This window comes from Haliotis cracherodii, unplaced genomic scaffold (genome assembly GCF_022045235.1).
Source record: "Haliotis cracherodii isolate W230 unplaced genomic scaffold, xgHalCrac1.p SCAF_8, whole genome shotgun sequence".
NCBI classification, from domain to species: domain Eukaryota; kingdom Metazoa; phylum Mollusca; class Gastropoda; order Lepetellida; family Haliotidae; genus Haliotis; species Haliotis cracherodii.
Genome location: NW_027266341.1, coordinates 22847583 through 22863528, shown reverse-complemented (window position 1 = coordinate 22863528; position 15946 = coordinate 22847583). Strand labels below are relative to the sequence as shown.

At 38.2% G+C, this 15946-nt stretch overlaps 1 protein-coding gene across 4 annotated transcripts in view; it reads right to left on the bottom strand.

Moving 5' to 3' along the window:
• The window catches only part of LOC139450552 (protocadherin-9-like), a 74420-nt gene that overhangs the window by 14903 nt on the left and 43571 nt on the right, over positions 1–15946 (bottom strand). For 3 of the 4 annotated variants that reach the window (XM_071232305.1, XM_071232303.1, XM_071232304.1), the window contains exons 2-3: positions 11326–14306; positions 9818–10019 (exon numbers count right to left, since the gene is read on the bottom strand). In XM_071232305.1, coding sequence (XP_071088406.1) covers positions 9818–10019; positions 11326–13986 — 2863 coding nt within the window. In that variant the 5' untranslated portion in view covers positions 13987–14306. Of the gene's footprint in view, positions 1–2604; positions 2668–9817; positions 10020–11325; positions 14307–15946 lie in introns of all 4 variants that reach the window. The other variant, XM_071232306.1, reaches the window with a different exon arrangement.

Below are 15946 nucleotides of genomic sequence, written 5' to 3'. Positions count from 1 at the left end.
CAAAGTGCTGAAGTAATATTTAGATACTCTTCTTAAAGAAACACAGACCTTCTTTACAATGGGTTGTCAACAAGTTAGGACCAAACCTATAGTTTGTAGACTTCTTGATTGACATCAGAGATAGTGACTCAGAAGATCTTCACGAATATCACCATACCGGATCAAATTTGCATTCATTTTCTATGCTTATGAATTTCTTTTGCATATTCTATTGGAGAACAAATAATTATCTACATACTAAATATTCCATGTTTTTGTATTACCACAAAGTATGTAATTTAACACTGAACACCCCCACCCTCAGTCATGATCTGATCATGATATCCTGGTTTGTGTCAGATTCCCTCTGAAGCTCCTTGCAGCAGGATGGCTTCTCTTAAAAGCTTAATGAATGTGTCAGGTGCTACATTGGAGTCCTTGCACAAGGCCTTGCATTGTGAAAAGGTGTTTACCATCAACAAGTAGCATCTTTCAAAATTTTTAGGTACGGCACATCCTGGAATTGAACCACCAACTTCATGCTCTCCGGGCAGATGCCATATCATGACAGTATATGTCATGTCTCATGTTGATTATTTGAAGGAAAGGATTCTTGTTAAGATCTAGATTGATAAATCTATTTTTAGCTGTTTACTATGTTGGGACTTACCTTTTTTTACAAATTATACATTTACAAAATGAGGGGTATGAAATGCCATATTTATAGTTTTTTTTACACTAATCAAGTAATGGCAGATGACATTAAAACATTGAGTAAGCTAACTTTCCGTTTGATGCCCGGTAGTAGGATTAATGATTTATCAATCGTATCTCCTTTGAATATTATTGTAACAAAAGCACATAAAGTCTGTTTACTGTGGACTCTGGAGTATGTGTACCAGGATAGAAATATGTTCCATTTAATCAAGGGGTAACATCTCGCAGGAGTCTCCAGCTACACCTGGACTGCATGTATAGCATGATGAGTACCGTTACCATAGATTCCAAAATCCATGACACACACTCCCGGATGGTACACCAACTGTATATTCCGCTCTACTTCATGTTAATCCAAATAATTAGGAATTTTTGAGTATAACTGCAATGATAGCCCCTGTGGTTCACATTATACCACTCAAAAAAAGTTAAGGATCACCCGATTCTTTTATTCTTTTCATCTGTTATCTAGACGTGAATAGCTGCAATACTGCTGGTGTGGCTTATAGCAATATTCACTCAGTCATTCATTCATCTGTCATGACATGACAGATGAACTATAGTAATATGAAAGAACTGGGTGGTCCTTAACTTTTTTTGAGTAGTGTGTTAGTCTGTCATGGCATGACAGATGAACTATAGTAACATGAAAGAATCGGGTGGTCCTTAACTTTTTTTGAGTAGTGTGTTCATCTGTCATGGCATGACAGATTATCTATAGTATTATGAAAGTATCAGGCGGTCCTTACCTCCTTTTGAGTAGTGTGTTAGTCTGTCATGGCATGACTGATGAACTTTAGTAATATGAAAGAATCTGGTGATCTTTAACTTCTTTTGAGTAGTATACACATGTATAGTCTGCATAACTGTATAGTCACCTATTTTCAAATGAGTTCTTCTAAATCAAAATCAGTAATTTCTGGGATTGATATGACAAGAGTGTACTGTTGTTCTGAAGGTTTTTTTTAATCATAGAAGTGTCTGTAAATTGCAGTAGTCCTGAGAACACATAAATCCCTATTTGTATTCAGGTTTTTTTCGTCTTCTGCCAGGTCTTTGGAAATGCATACTCAAATATACAGCTCTTTGATCAAGAACAAAAATAAAACAATGATCACTTTATATCAAAATGGTAGAGTGAAAGAAAGTAAAGATGGCTCCACTATTTGTAAAAGTCTGTCCTTTTCATGTCTTTGCAAAAACCTGGTGTCTTCTATGATTTTCAGTGACCCATACATATAATTCTCACTGATATTTTGCCCAATTGAATCTGTTTCAGCAGATAATCTAGACTGGTTATTTTCTGGCATTGATGTTTTAAATTTATTTATATGTATCCTTAACTTTTATGTCAAAAGATTGTTTCTAATTCGCCAGTTTCTCAAAGTTTATTTCACTTTCAAGACCCTGAGGACAATTTAAGCAATGAAAAATTAATTAATTCACTCACAGAGAGGCTATATCCAATCAAAATGACTCATTACTGTTGATTTCTAAGCCAGAAGAAAAATTGATCACATTTTGTTGAACTTATCAGCTGACACAGATTGTTAAGCCTAAAGTACAAATCATCATGTTTTCAAACTTGAAATATGAATAACTTTATAATATTTAAAAACACCCTTTTTTCAGTTTTCAAAAATGATCTTGCTACACAAACAGTAACCAAAAAAGAGTTAACAATCTGCCGACACAAGAGGAACAGTGTCTGAGGAAGCAGTCTCATTAACAATATTTAAAAACACAAACATTTTTTTCAATTTTCCAAAACAGGATCCTGCTACACAAACAATTATAATGATTTTCTGCGGACACAGGAGAAGAGGAAATCCAAGGAAACAGTCTCATTATCCTAGAATTGCTGATATCAAGGTTTATTTTGGATGCATAATTAATGCCTAAACTCACCAAGGCTCAGCTAGTTACTGGATTTCCCCTATACAAGACTGCAGTTGCTGCAGTTGCTGATTACTGAAAACAAAATCAATTAATACAATATTGACAATTGATCACAAGCAATTAGGAATCGCCTTTATAATTGGTGCTGTTGTTAGCTGTATGTTTTACGACCATTCACATTGATCAAATAGATGTTGAAGATTTGTGAATTACATTGAAAATATGTTTCATGATTGATTTATCGTTTACCATGTTTATCCAACAGTGAATGTATTTTGTATTCACGTGATAGATTGATTGATATGAGAGTTAATTGAGGCATAGATATCATTACATGAAAAATATTTGTGATTGTTTAGGATATGTTAGAAATGAAGTGTTAAAAGTTTAAATCTCCTATACTAAAAGCAGGGAAAGGCAAAGGAATGTCACAGAATAGGTAGAGAATGAAGGGCCCTTGCGTGGACACCACACACAGTCAGAGCTATCAGGATTAACTTCACACACAGACAGGATTATCACCACACAGACACGATTATCACCACATGCACACAGGATTATAATCACCCACAGGCAGGATTATTATCAGGCACATTCAGGATCATCACTCACAGACAGGATTATAATCACATGGAGAGGATTATCACCACATAGACAGGATTATCACCACACACAGACAGGATAATCCCCACATGCACACAGGATTATAATCACACTCAGACAGGATTATAACCACTTGCACACAGGATTATCACTACATAGGCAGAATTATCATCACACACAGTTTTAATTATCATCACACACAAACAGGATTATCATCACACACAAACAGGATTATCATCACACAGAATTATGATAACATAGTCAGGATTATCATCACACACAGACACAATTATCATCACACACAAACAGGACTATCATCACACAGAATTATGATAACATAGTCAGGATTATCATCACAAACAGGACTATCATCACACAGAATTATGATAACATAGTCAGGATTATCATCACACACAGACACAATTATCATCACACACAAACAGGATTATCATCACACAGACAGTATTATCACCAAACAGATTTATGATTACACAGACAGGATTATCACCACACACAGACAGGATTATCATCACACACAGACAGGATTATCATCACATGCAGTCATGATCACCCCCCCAACACACAGACAGGATTATCACCACACACAGACAGGATTATCATCCCATGCAGACATGATCATCCCCCCACACAGACAGGATTATCACCACACACAGACAGGATTATCACCACACACAGACAGGATTATCATCACATGCAGTCATGATCATCCCCCCACATAGACAGGATTATCACCACACACAGGCAGGATTATCACCACACACAGACAGGATTATCATCACATGCAGTCATGATCACCCCCCACCCCACCCCACCCCACCCCCACCACACACACACAGACAGGATCATCACCACACACAGACAGGATTATCACCACATGCAGTCATGATCATCCCCCAACACAGTCGTTTTTTCCACCACACACACACAGACAGGATTATCACCACACACAGACAGGATTATCACCACATGCAGTCATGATCATCCCCCACACAGTTTTTCCACCACACAGTCACAATCTGAACAATGGCCATGACATTGGAAGTGGTTGTTAGTCAGTTAGGAGATGGCGTGTGAGCAAGACATGAGACCGTATTGATGACAACCTATCTCTCCTTCCTCCCCAATGTCCAGGGACGTCTCTCACTCCAGCAAACAGTGAAGGAGCATGTGAAAGCCCTGGCAGCAGGAGAATCATATACAAGTTGAAATCTTGACGTTTTGTCATGAATAAAGTTAGTTTCTAATATATGTTAGAATGAAGAACAGGTTGGTTAGGTGCATTTTAGAAAACAAAGAGTGCATGTATATATTAAATAAGTCACATAATTTTAATGACATGAAATGCATATTTCATCTTCATGGTTGAGTATGCTTTTGTGTTACCCTAGACTAGAATGAATTAATGGCTATACAAAGATTAGCTTGTATGTGCCCCAGCGCTCTGTCTAAAATGAAATGCATTCAACTATCCCTTGCTATGATTATCAAAGTAACTTAACTCATCAAATGTAAAACTTGATAGTTTCTAAGATTTATCAAAATTACAAATATAATAAAATATTGAATATTGCACTATATCCTCATGAAATAAACACGCAATATTTGTATAAGCAATTTCCCGAGGAACTATTTTATATCTCGAGGTTTATTACAACTCCTTGTGAAAGTTGTGAGATCATACAGGAATATATGGCCAGACAACAGTAAAAGCAAGTACTGGGGTTGAAAGGAAACTATCAGTCTAGTTGGAGGTTCCAGGGTCTTACTGAACAACAAATAATTCTACTACTTTAATGTGTAATGAATCAAACTTGTGTGAGGTATTCTATTGATGTCCAGTCATTCCTGATAATAACTGATAATAAAAACCTCAATATCCAACATGCTCATTTTGTATTCATTGTGAAGCTGGACAAATTTCTTGTTACAGACAAGCCTGCTTTACTTGCTCTTACAGTAACAAATATTTTAATTTAGTTTTAATATTTAATTAGAAAACATCAATGCTAGAGAACAACCCATGATAAGGGTGAAAAATATATGAATGGATCACTAAAAATCAGTGATGATGTCAAACAGTATGTGTTGCTATTGTGAAAATTACAGAGACAGGGTGCATGATCTGGGTGGTTGCCATGGTGATGCAAGGGGTGTTTGGGCAAATGAAGCTTAGAAGGTGGAAACCTTGGTTTGGGAAGTTTCCAAACCCGGATCAGAAGAAGGATGAGACAGGTCCTGCCCTTTAATATCCTTGTTCATGACAACACACTAGAGCAGTCTCCATTCTAATTAGTTTAGTGAATACGCACAAAGATATTAGCCAATCAGATGAAGTCTTGCAGTAATCGTAAAAGAAGTTTATCGAAACTACTGATGTGGTTTTGTTTGAACAATTTGAATCAAAGGTCACAATTGGAGAATTTGATTCATTCATCAATCTTAGGTCAGTCTTCAAAGGAACATAGTAACACTGTGAGACAAATACCAATCTCCTAGTGATTATTATTTTCTTTTAAAGATAATACATGTCTGGTTTTTAAAAGGGAGATTCTGAAATGGGGACAGATTCAGTAGCAGGTTTAAATGAAATAAATAAGTCATCTGAAATCAAAGTCGGTTGTCTAGTTCTTTGGTTTTGCCATGGTCAGTAAAACATAAGCTTTACTAACAGAATAAATTATGAGAGATCATCTTTGTCTATCTCACAATAGTGCCTCACATTATTTTACTGTCCCCAGGCTCCTACAGGCGAAGAAAATCACTTTGTGTATTTTCCATTCTTTCTTTGCTTGATGAAATATAGATTCTTATAAATAGTGATACCAAACACCATGTCTCACATCATTTTATTGTACCTAAGCACCTTCAGGCCTAGACTAACACTTAATCTCTGAAAACATTTCTTTAAACTAATTGTTTTATTTTTCCCGAAAAGAACCTTTACTCTTGTGCTGTTTGGGAACATGACTTGGTTTAGTTTGATCTAGACTTGCCTAAGCTTTTAGAAAAGAAAATGGGAGAAGAAATAATGTGGTGAGATTCACTAGTGTACATTAGCACATATGTAGGTGAGGTGAAATGGGGTTCGAATCCTAGAAACATAATCGGAGTGGACCGGGAAACATGTTTAAAAATCAGCCACATGTTTTAAACATGTTTCCCGGTCCACTCCGATTATGTTTCTAGGTTTGTCAACACCATACTCGTGCTCGTGGGTTTCACCGAAGTGATAAATGTCTGAGACCTACATTACTTCGGGCTTTCTTCCAACATTAAGCTGACACTGTGTGATATAACTGGAATACTGTTAAAAGTGGCGTTAAACCCAACTCACTCACTCACAGGACTACTACATGCCAGGAAACTCCTATTTGTGTTCCCCTCTAACCGTACTTAATGACATTCATCACATACTTTGCAAAACCTGCAATCGACCAAACTCTGAATGACAGTTTACGAACTGGATTTCGATTTTGGTGCACGATTTTGGTGCACGATTTTGATTAGACTATGCATAGACTCATTAGTCCAGCCAAAATGTAACTCCATAATCCCAGTCTAGTTCGGCAAGGGTGGAAACTGGACTTTTATAGTCAGTTAACTCTCTTGCCTCGGGAAGATGGATTTCATGGGGAATAAGTGACCTTCTAACAAGGACACTCCCTCCTTACACATCCATCATTTAAATTTTATCTTTGTAAACATCTCTAATTTCAAATGTCACACTGACAATTTAAACATATTACTTAAACATTTAGATTTTGCACATTATACATTATCGAGTTGCTCCCCTTAATAATGCCCTCCTCTGACACCCAATACAAAACAGACCAGGTGACAATTTATGTAAAATCCTATACTAACACAATTGAACGGCCCCAGTTTTGAATAACCCAAGAATATTGAACATGGGCGCTGATAGGTGGTCCTAAGTAGATGGTATACATTTTGTGGGTCGTATTGATTTTTTCGTAAATGTTTCTATCTGTGTTGATGTGCAATTGCCTGATTAGCTGAAAGATACATATGGGAAAAGAACTATATCGTATTTATGCAAGTTGAAATAAAACTGCATATCAAGATACTACTGGGAGATACTGTTTCACTTTGTGGAGTGAAACTGCATGTATTTATTCACATTTTTTCCCAAGGTGCTTTTTGTGGTAATTGGATATCCCTACTATAACACATGAGATCTAAATGAGTCCCGTTTGATGGAATGCCTGGTTTGAAGGATGCAACAAATACATTCCATCCCTAAAAAGGGCATCCGATTGTCCTTATAATAAAGAAGCTGACCCCAAATACATCATACCATTGTCACCATCAGGAAGTGATAGTAGTAATTAGATATTATTACACGAGCATGTGCATCATACTGATTTTATGAAATGTGTGTCAGAATTCTTGTATTATAAGAAGGTAATATATTAATTCTTACATGAGTTTCGCAAGATCAGTTTGACACACATGTATGCGAATGTAATTATTTCTTTATTACCCATTATTTCTTCATTCTTTTGAGCTCCCCTTTAGAAAAATGCAGAGATCACAACCACCGTCTTAGAAAAAACAAACTTGTCAACAATCTTCAGCTATGACATCATTTCTAGTGTGACTTTTCGTCATAATTGTCAATTACCGTTTTAACCTTGTCAATTACCGTTATGAGACCTGTGAAGATCCGGGGTAGAATCGGTCTTCAGCAACCCATGCTTGTCGTAAAAGGCGACTAGGCTTGTCGTAAGAGACAACTAACAGGATCAGGTGGTCAGACTCGCTGACTTGGTTGAAGCATGTCATCGGTCCCAATTGCATGGATCGATGCTCATGATATTAATCACTGTATTGTCTGGTCCTGACTCGATTATTTACAGACCGCCGTCATATAGCTGGAATATTGCTGAGTGCAGCGTAAAACAACAAATAAATAAACAAATCTTAATAAATATATACCAGGCCGAGCTGCTCAATACTATCTTAGCACAAAGGTGATCATAACTCCATACTTAAACACAGACTTATGATAGTTGTAGCGCTAAGATCGTTTTTTGCAACGGGGCTGTATGTAAACTTCAAAGCAATTCTAGGAATAGAACTGAATGAGATCTTAACATGAAAGGTCTCTGTCAAACTAATACAAAGATTTATGTCTGTATGTTATTAGATTTATGTCCTACAGCTTCATAAAAAAAGAGGATCACAGGTATGCTGCTAATGAAGCAGGTTAATCTTATAACACAAGAATGGCAGCCTGCGCCATTCATCAATTTTCGAGTATCTGCTTCTAGATTGCCTCTATCCAATTAGTGCTGGAGTATTTCTAACCTCCATTACCTTATCTCTGCCAATAGATTTTATTTCTCCAACCTGGCCCCTGTTTTAATTAAATCAGCCACATGTTTTAAAGAAACATGCAAACAGGTGAAAATAAAAAAAATAAAAATTATTTTAAGCTTGTCGACAGTGAAATTGTGGTCGACAGTGAAATCGTGGTCTTCAGTTGGCTTATTTCCTCAAGAGGCAATGGATATAGTGGTTGTCAAATCATTAACTGATACATACATCATAACGAATGAAGCATGCATCAAATGTTCAGCTGCATAGTTTCAGTTAACTTCAAAAGGAATTCAGTTATCTGTGATCTGAATGTTTAAAAATAACAGGGGTTAAATAACTTCAAAACAATTTTTCAGGCTTATACTATGTATTTCTAAAAATATAATGTTAGAAACTTTGGGTTGATAACATTCTTGGGCCATGAGGGAGTATGGTTTAATGCCACTAATTAGCATATTCCATGCTGCTACATCGCAGTTAGGGACAGCAAATAAGCTTCTCACATCCATGTGGGAATCAAACCTGGATATATGGCACCACTAGCCAACACCTTAACCACTGGGCTACCCAACCTCCCTTAAGAACATGAATAAGGAGTTACTTTGTGGTTTATAAAGGAAGTGATTACGTTAAACTTTGGGTTTGCTATAAAGCAGTTCATAGTACTATAGTGGTCGGGTCTAATGTCGACATTTCAGTTATATCTTCGTATGTAAGCTTAATGTAGGTGGAAGCCCAACGTGATGCAGGTTTTCACCGCTTTGGTTAGATTCACTATCATGGGATGGGTGCTTACACAACAAGGATCGAAATCGGGGCAAATCAGGGTAGACTCTATGATATACCTGGGGGCCAATCTTACCATTGGTGACTCATATTACACATGTCGCAGTTTAACACAGACACTAATTACAACATCTAGATCTAGACTGGGAATGCGTAGTCCCCATTGATCCAAACATTGCCCTTCTCCCCCAAATTTAAAGCTTGTGAAATTATCTTGCAGCGAGTATACAGGGTTATTAAGAAGGATGAATGGCTAGAGTTTAGCATTTCAGATTTGTGTGTAGCTATACGATCTACATTATAGAAACAAAAGGTTGCCAAGCAACATGCAAATAGAAGAGGTCACTACGTGAAAAGAAAAGGTTAGTGAGTGAGAGCAAAATAAAACCAGACTGAAACTATTTGAAAGAAGGCCTGTATTCAGCATAGGCTAATGGTAGGCAATAATTCCGACTTTAAGAGCAATCAGTACCTGAATCAGTATGCATCAGCATTAGGGCACGGTTGCTGTTGATGTCTTCATCACTAGTGCCACGCCCACTGTCTGTTGCCATGGAGACATCGCTGGCACCATCGTCTACTCTGCCCAAGAAGGAGTTTTGCCTATACTTCATATACTTCCGACCTGGGTCAAATGTACTTCCGTGTGAGCTGTAGTCTTTTATGTGGGATAACTGCAAAACAAACTTCAATATTATCAATTGGAAAATTAAACTGCACAAAATTGCTACATTGCATTAGGAAATGAAAGACTTGTAGCAGAGACATAGCTGTATAAATACATATTTCTGAGCACTGGTATTTAAATATAAAGTAGGCATTTATAGCCTGCATGCACAAATTGCTTCAATTTTGGAATATTGTTCATTTTGCATAATGTCAAATCAAAATATTGCTTTCAGGAAATAAAATCCTTACATCATGAGTATTATATCCAAATATGACAATCACACTTATACTGAACATCTAAAACTTTACCCAGTACTTGGTCATATTGAAAGTGCTTGAGTGAAATTTGTTTTATGTCACAGACAGCCCTATTCCAGCTAAAGCACAATGATGTCATTAATGATTTTCAGTGATCCATTCATATAATTTTAACCTCTATTTTGCCTTGTGTACCTACCCAATGGAGTGTTTTGTAGGGTAATGAAGACTGGTTATTCCCTGGCATTATTCTCTGGCACATCAAATACCCATGACAAAGGGGTATGAGGATGTAAGTCACTTAAATGCATTGTCACACATTATGACCAACCAATTCCCTTTTCGGTTAACAACAAGAAGCATGGAGTATTGGGGAGCTATTCGGCCATGTCAGTTTAGAACTGGTTCTCTGTAACCTATGCCTGTCATAAGGAGTGACTTAATGGATTGAAGGATCAGGTTCTGTGACATGGTTGTTTGGGTGACATTATACCCCCAAATGAGTGGATTGTTCCTCATATTATCAATCACTAGACTGAGTGGTCCAGACTTGATGAGAATGCCACTGTGGTCTTGTGGCTTTAGCATCTAGCCAGAGAATATATGGTCAGTGGTTTGATCCATAAACCATGTCATACAAAAAGACGTTTAAAAATGGTACTTGTTGTTACCCTGCCTGGCGCTTGGCATTTTGGCTCAGAGTCAGTATACTGTGTCTGAGTGGGGTATTCATGTTACACTGTGGCATGGTATCTCAGTGGGCTAGCACTATAAATCGGCATCAGTCCAGACTAATACAAGCAGTCATACACACACGTGCATGTACATTGCTCTATAAGTGCAATAATCTTGAACATGATATTAAACCATATCACATAACCAGTTATTTACAGGATGCCATCATATAGTTTGAATAGTGCTGAGTGTGACATTAAACAACCAACTAACCAACCAACCAACCCAATCCAACCCAATCCAATCCAACCCAACCCTGCCATGGCATCACCATCTGGCTGGTATAAACTACAAAAGAAGTCACTTGGAGAAACTCACATCTGAAATTTTGTCATCTTCTTCCTCCTGGAAGGATGACTCCATGACATCATCTCTGAACTTATAGCTGTTCCTCTCAATCTCGTCAAACACCTTCTTCCGGGACAGACTGCTGTGGGAGGTGTACCTGGGGGTGTCTGGGTCATTCCCAGGGGGTAGGGTATAGATATTCACCCCCTGCTCCTGTTTCTTCAACTCCTCTCTCCTCTTCTTGTCTCGTTTCTTCATACACAGGATCCCCAGCAAAATTGTGAGTGCAATTATCACTGTCAGACAGGAAAGAGAAATCACAATGGGCAGGTAATCGAAGGATGCATTTGCTGTGTCATGTTCAATTGTGACTGTGAAATATGAATAAGTAGTATGTCTCGGAATGCCATTATCGTGAACAGCTACGAGCATTTCATGGTCACCTTCATCTTCAGAAGTAATGGCTCGGGCCAGAGTTAACTTTCCTGTCAGAGGATTTAACCGAAATAACGTCTTCTCGTTACCCTGTTCGATTGTAAACGTGAGAATGATTTGACCATCACGTCCATCATCAATGGCCTGAATTGTCCCAATCAGAGTGCCAGTTTTACTGTTGAATGGGACACTAACAGAATTATTAAATCGGTTTGGGAATGTGATGACTGGCGGTTTATCCAAATCCTCCATTACATACACAGTGACGTCTGCTGTGTTTCGGAAAGATGCCTTATCAGGATCCATGACTTTCACACCGAAATTGTACTGAATGTTGTCTTCCCTTGTAAGTTTCACTGCTGAACGAATATCTCCGGTTCTGGAATCCAACTTAAACAAATTCCTCACTGCTTCTGTGTCCCTGAATGAAAACACAAAATTATTACTTGCATCTGGATCCACTGCCGTTAGTGTACCACAAACTGAATAGGCAGGAAGATTCTCAGTGATATTGAACTTGAAAAGGGGTTTGGTGAATCGGGGCGGCATGTCATTCTCATCCTGGACCGTAACCACAACTGATGCTGTAGAATTCATAGATGGGAATTTGGCATCCATAACTATGACAGGAACTTCAAACGATGACTGGATCTCACAATCAAAAACTTTCTTGGCTTTCATTTCTCCTGTAACACTGTCTAAAGTGACAAATCGCGAGGATCCTACGATGTCATAACGCATGTTGTTATTGCCTGGGCCATCTATATCAATAGCCTTGAGTGTTGTAATATGATCCCCAACATTGTTGTTCTCAGATATATGTGCAAACATTGTAGAATTTGGGAAGACTGGAATGTTGTCATTGACATCTTGAACCTGTACAACAATTGAGGTTATATTTTTCTTAGGAGGTGTGCCCGAATCCCTGCATGTGATATTCACCTCAATCACCTTTGTCTGTTCGTAATCCAACTGCTTGTCAAGGTAAATACGCCAATAATTGTACTGGAAATATTCCGATCGGAAACGTGGATCTGTGATGGAACAATTCACCTGTCCATAGTCACCTCGGTCGGAATCAACAACAGAGAACACAGTAAAGAAGGATCCGGGTTTGGCAGACTCAGACAGATTAAACAGGTACTGTTTGGGGTTGATCTGGGGAGCATTATCATTGACATCGGTCACATTCACAATCACAGATGCTTCAGTGGAACGGACAGGGTTCCCCTGGTCTTGAACAACAACAGGGAAATGGTATTGCTTCTCCTGTTCATAATCCAGTTGTTTGATAGGGTAAAGTTCCCCACTTACACTATCGATCATGAACGTTTCTGAGACCTTGCTTGTAGCTCTTGGACTGATGCTGTACGACAGTTCGCTATTCTTCCCGATGTCTTCGTCCATGGCTGTCAGTGTCAAGATGGTGGAACCAACAGGATGATCTTCCTTCACCAGTACTGTGAAGGTTCTGATGTCAAAGTGGGGAGTATTGTCATTGACGTCAGTCACCACAATGTTGATGTCAACAGATCCAGATCTTCGAGGACTTCCTCCGTCTTTTGCAAAGATGGTTAGTCGGTAGGAAGACTTGGTTTCTCTATCCAAGACCTCCTTTACTATAATTCCAATCTCCTGATTACCTGATAGATCTTCTTCGATGTTCAACCCAAATGCTCCATCACTAGGAAACAGTTTGTATGTCTTCACAGAATTATTGCCTGTCATATCTTTATCTATTGCTGGGGAAATTGCAATGATATGTCCAACAGAGACAGATTCAGATATGTTCCGTGTGATGGCTCGTTCTGGGAATGTGGGAGAATTGTCATTGATGTCTTCCAGTTTGACAGCAATCCGAACTATTCTTTCTCCCACTGCAAGTGTATCTTTATTGGGTGGCCTATAGTAGAAGCCTACATCAAAACTCAATTCACAATCCTTCTTCATCTCACATTCAGTTTCTCGATCCAGCCTCATCCCAGTTGTAATAATTCCTGTTGTTTCATCAATAGAAAATTTGTTTGTAATCAAAACATCCTTTGTAAACATGGAATACTTGTGGTTGTTAAGCTCTTCAGCAGTGAACGATAAGTTACGAATCAAATCATTGGCAATATTTGCAACAAACGTTCCTTCTGGTTGTTCCTCAAGAACTTGATACATCAGATTAAACTCCTGACCCTGTATCATCACCAAAGACGACACTACCACCATCACCACCAACATCCTCCTCACAATGCTTAGCAGGCACATTTTTACCAATATTCACCGCAAGGCAAACACAGTCTCTAGAAACTCAAACAAGGATTATCCCCGATTTCTGCTCAATTATTCCATCTATCGATGACAAACATTTTGGGTGCGTAGTCTCTCTCTCCTCAGAGTCCTCTTATCCAAACAAGGTTTTTGCGATATACATGTCCTCTCTACAAGCATCAATACTTGCACATTGAAATTGCCTGCTTCAATCCATGTGCTTAGCTGCAAACCAATATTTTTATCCAGCGAACAAACACAGTTCCATTTAGTGTGGTTCTAGGCTGCGACCATTATCACTCCACAGGTTTGGCTATCTGAAATGAAAAAGACAAATGTAAATAACAAATTGCACAAATTAAAGTCAAAGGTTGTAGACAGACATTGGTAGCTTTGACTTAACAAATATGCCTCTGTCACAACTTGAATATTCACAACTGGTTAAATGGACACCACACTTCACCCTACACTCCAGGTTACAGGACAAAGTAGCGTCTTACTGACAGTTTCAGCTCAGGCTTGAATAGATCGCATACAATTGGGCTTGACGTAAGTATTTGCTTGTTCAATATGCTTGTGTATACTTGACAAGTGATTCAGTTCTCATTTCAAGAAAGCTTTAGATCGACATGGAAATATCCCATTCACCCTGCACAGATAAATGTGAATTAAAATGTCCACCTTTACTCCAACCATGCATGAATTATACCTATAAATGTACAGTAAAAATGTCCACCTATCCCCCAGCTGTGCTTGAAGTGCCCATAAACCCTCCATACACACGTTTATATTGTATTTGCTAAAGTTACTTGCATTTGATTGGGAAATAACACAAAGTAAACATTTCAATAACCGTGATCCCTAGGGGAAATTTGATTATCATCATAAAGGATTTGTTCATAATCGGAATTACGTGAGTCATCGTAGCGCGCTACATTTGCAGCTGTTGGAGTGAGATACAACCAATACATATATTCATACAAGCTGTAGCAATGCATGTAGCAGCCCTTTTCAGCTGGACAGAATGTGGCTAGAGACAATGTCTGATATGGGACTGATAGTATACAGTGAGTGAGTGAGTGAGTGAGTGAGTGAGTGAGTGAGTGAGTGAGCTGGCACTTTGAATATCATTTCAGTTATATCACTCCATTTCAGCTTAACGTGGGAGAAAACTTAAAGGACACAGGTCTTAATATGTTACGATTTTGGTAATAACCATAAGCATGGGTATGCATGGTACTTATAAACTAATGATCATAATCAGGACAAATCTGGGACTCAAACTCATAATCATAGGATCGTGACATGCCAAGGGAGGCAACTCTGCACAGCAAATTGCGCACCTCAGACAACAGTGCAAACCATGGGATATGTTAGACACAAGGAATAAATGAACAAAAACCAAACAGAGTGACTATTTTTTTTTTAAATGATAAGGTGTAATTAGGATATGAGTTTAAAAAACTTTTGGTTTCTAAAAATGTTGTGTAAATAGATGAGAGTAGTTTCTTTATTATGATTCTTGTAAGATGCTGTCATCATTTAATACTCCCCATGATCAGTGAGTTAGTGAGTGAAAATTTATATTCACATCGGCAGCATGTCAGCCATATTGTGACTTGAGTGAGTGAGTGAGTTAGGTTTTACGCCGCTTTTAGCAATATTCCAGCAATATCACGGCGGGGGACACCAGAAATGGGCTTCACACATTGTACCCATGTCGGGATTCGAACGCTTTAACCACTAGGCTACCCGCCTGCCCCTGTGACTTGAAAATGATGACATTAATTATGACTGAGCAATTGAATGAAAGAGTGAGTGAGTGTGTTTGAGTGAAGTGTGCATGTGTAAGTGAAGTAGCGAGTGAAAGAATGCAAGAGTGAGTGAGTAAGTTAATGTAAGATCTTAAAGTGATCAAGATGCATGTTCATTTTTTCATGGCCCTTCTGTGGTACCA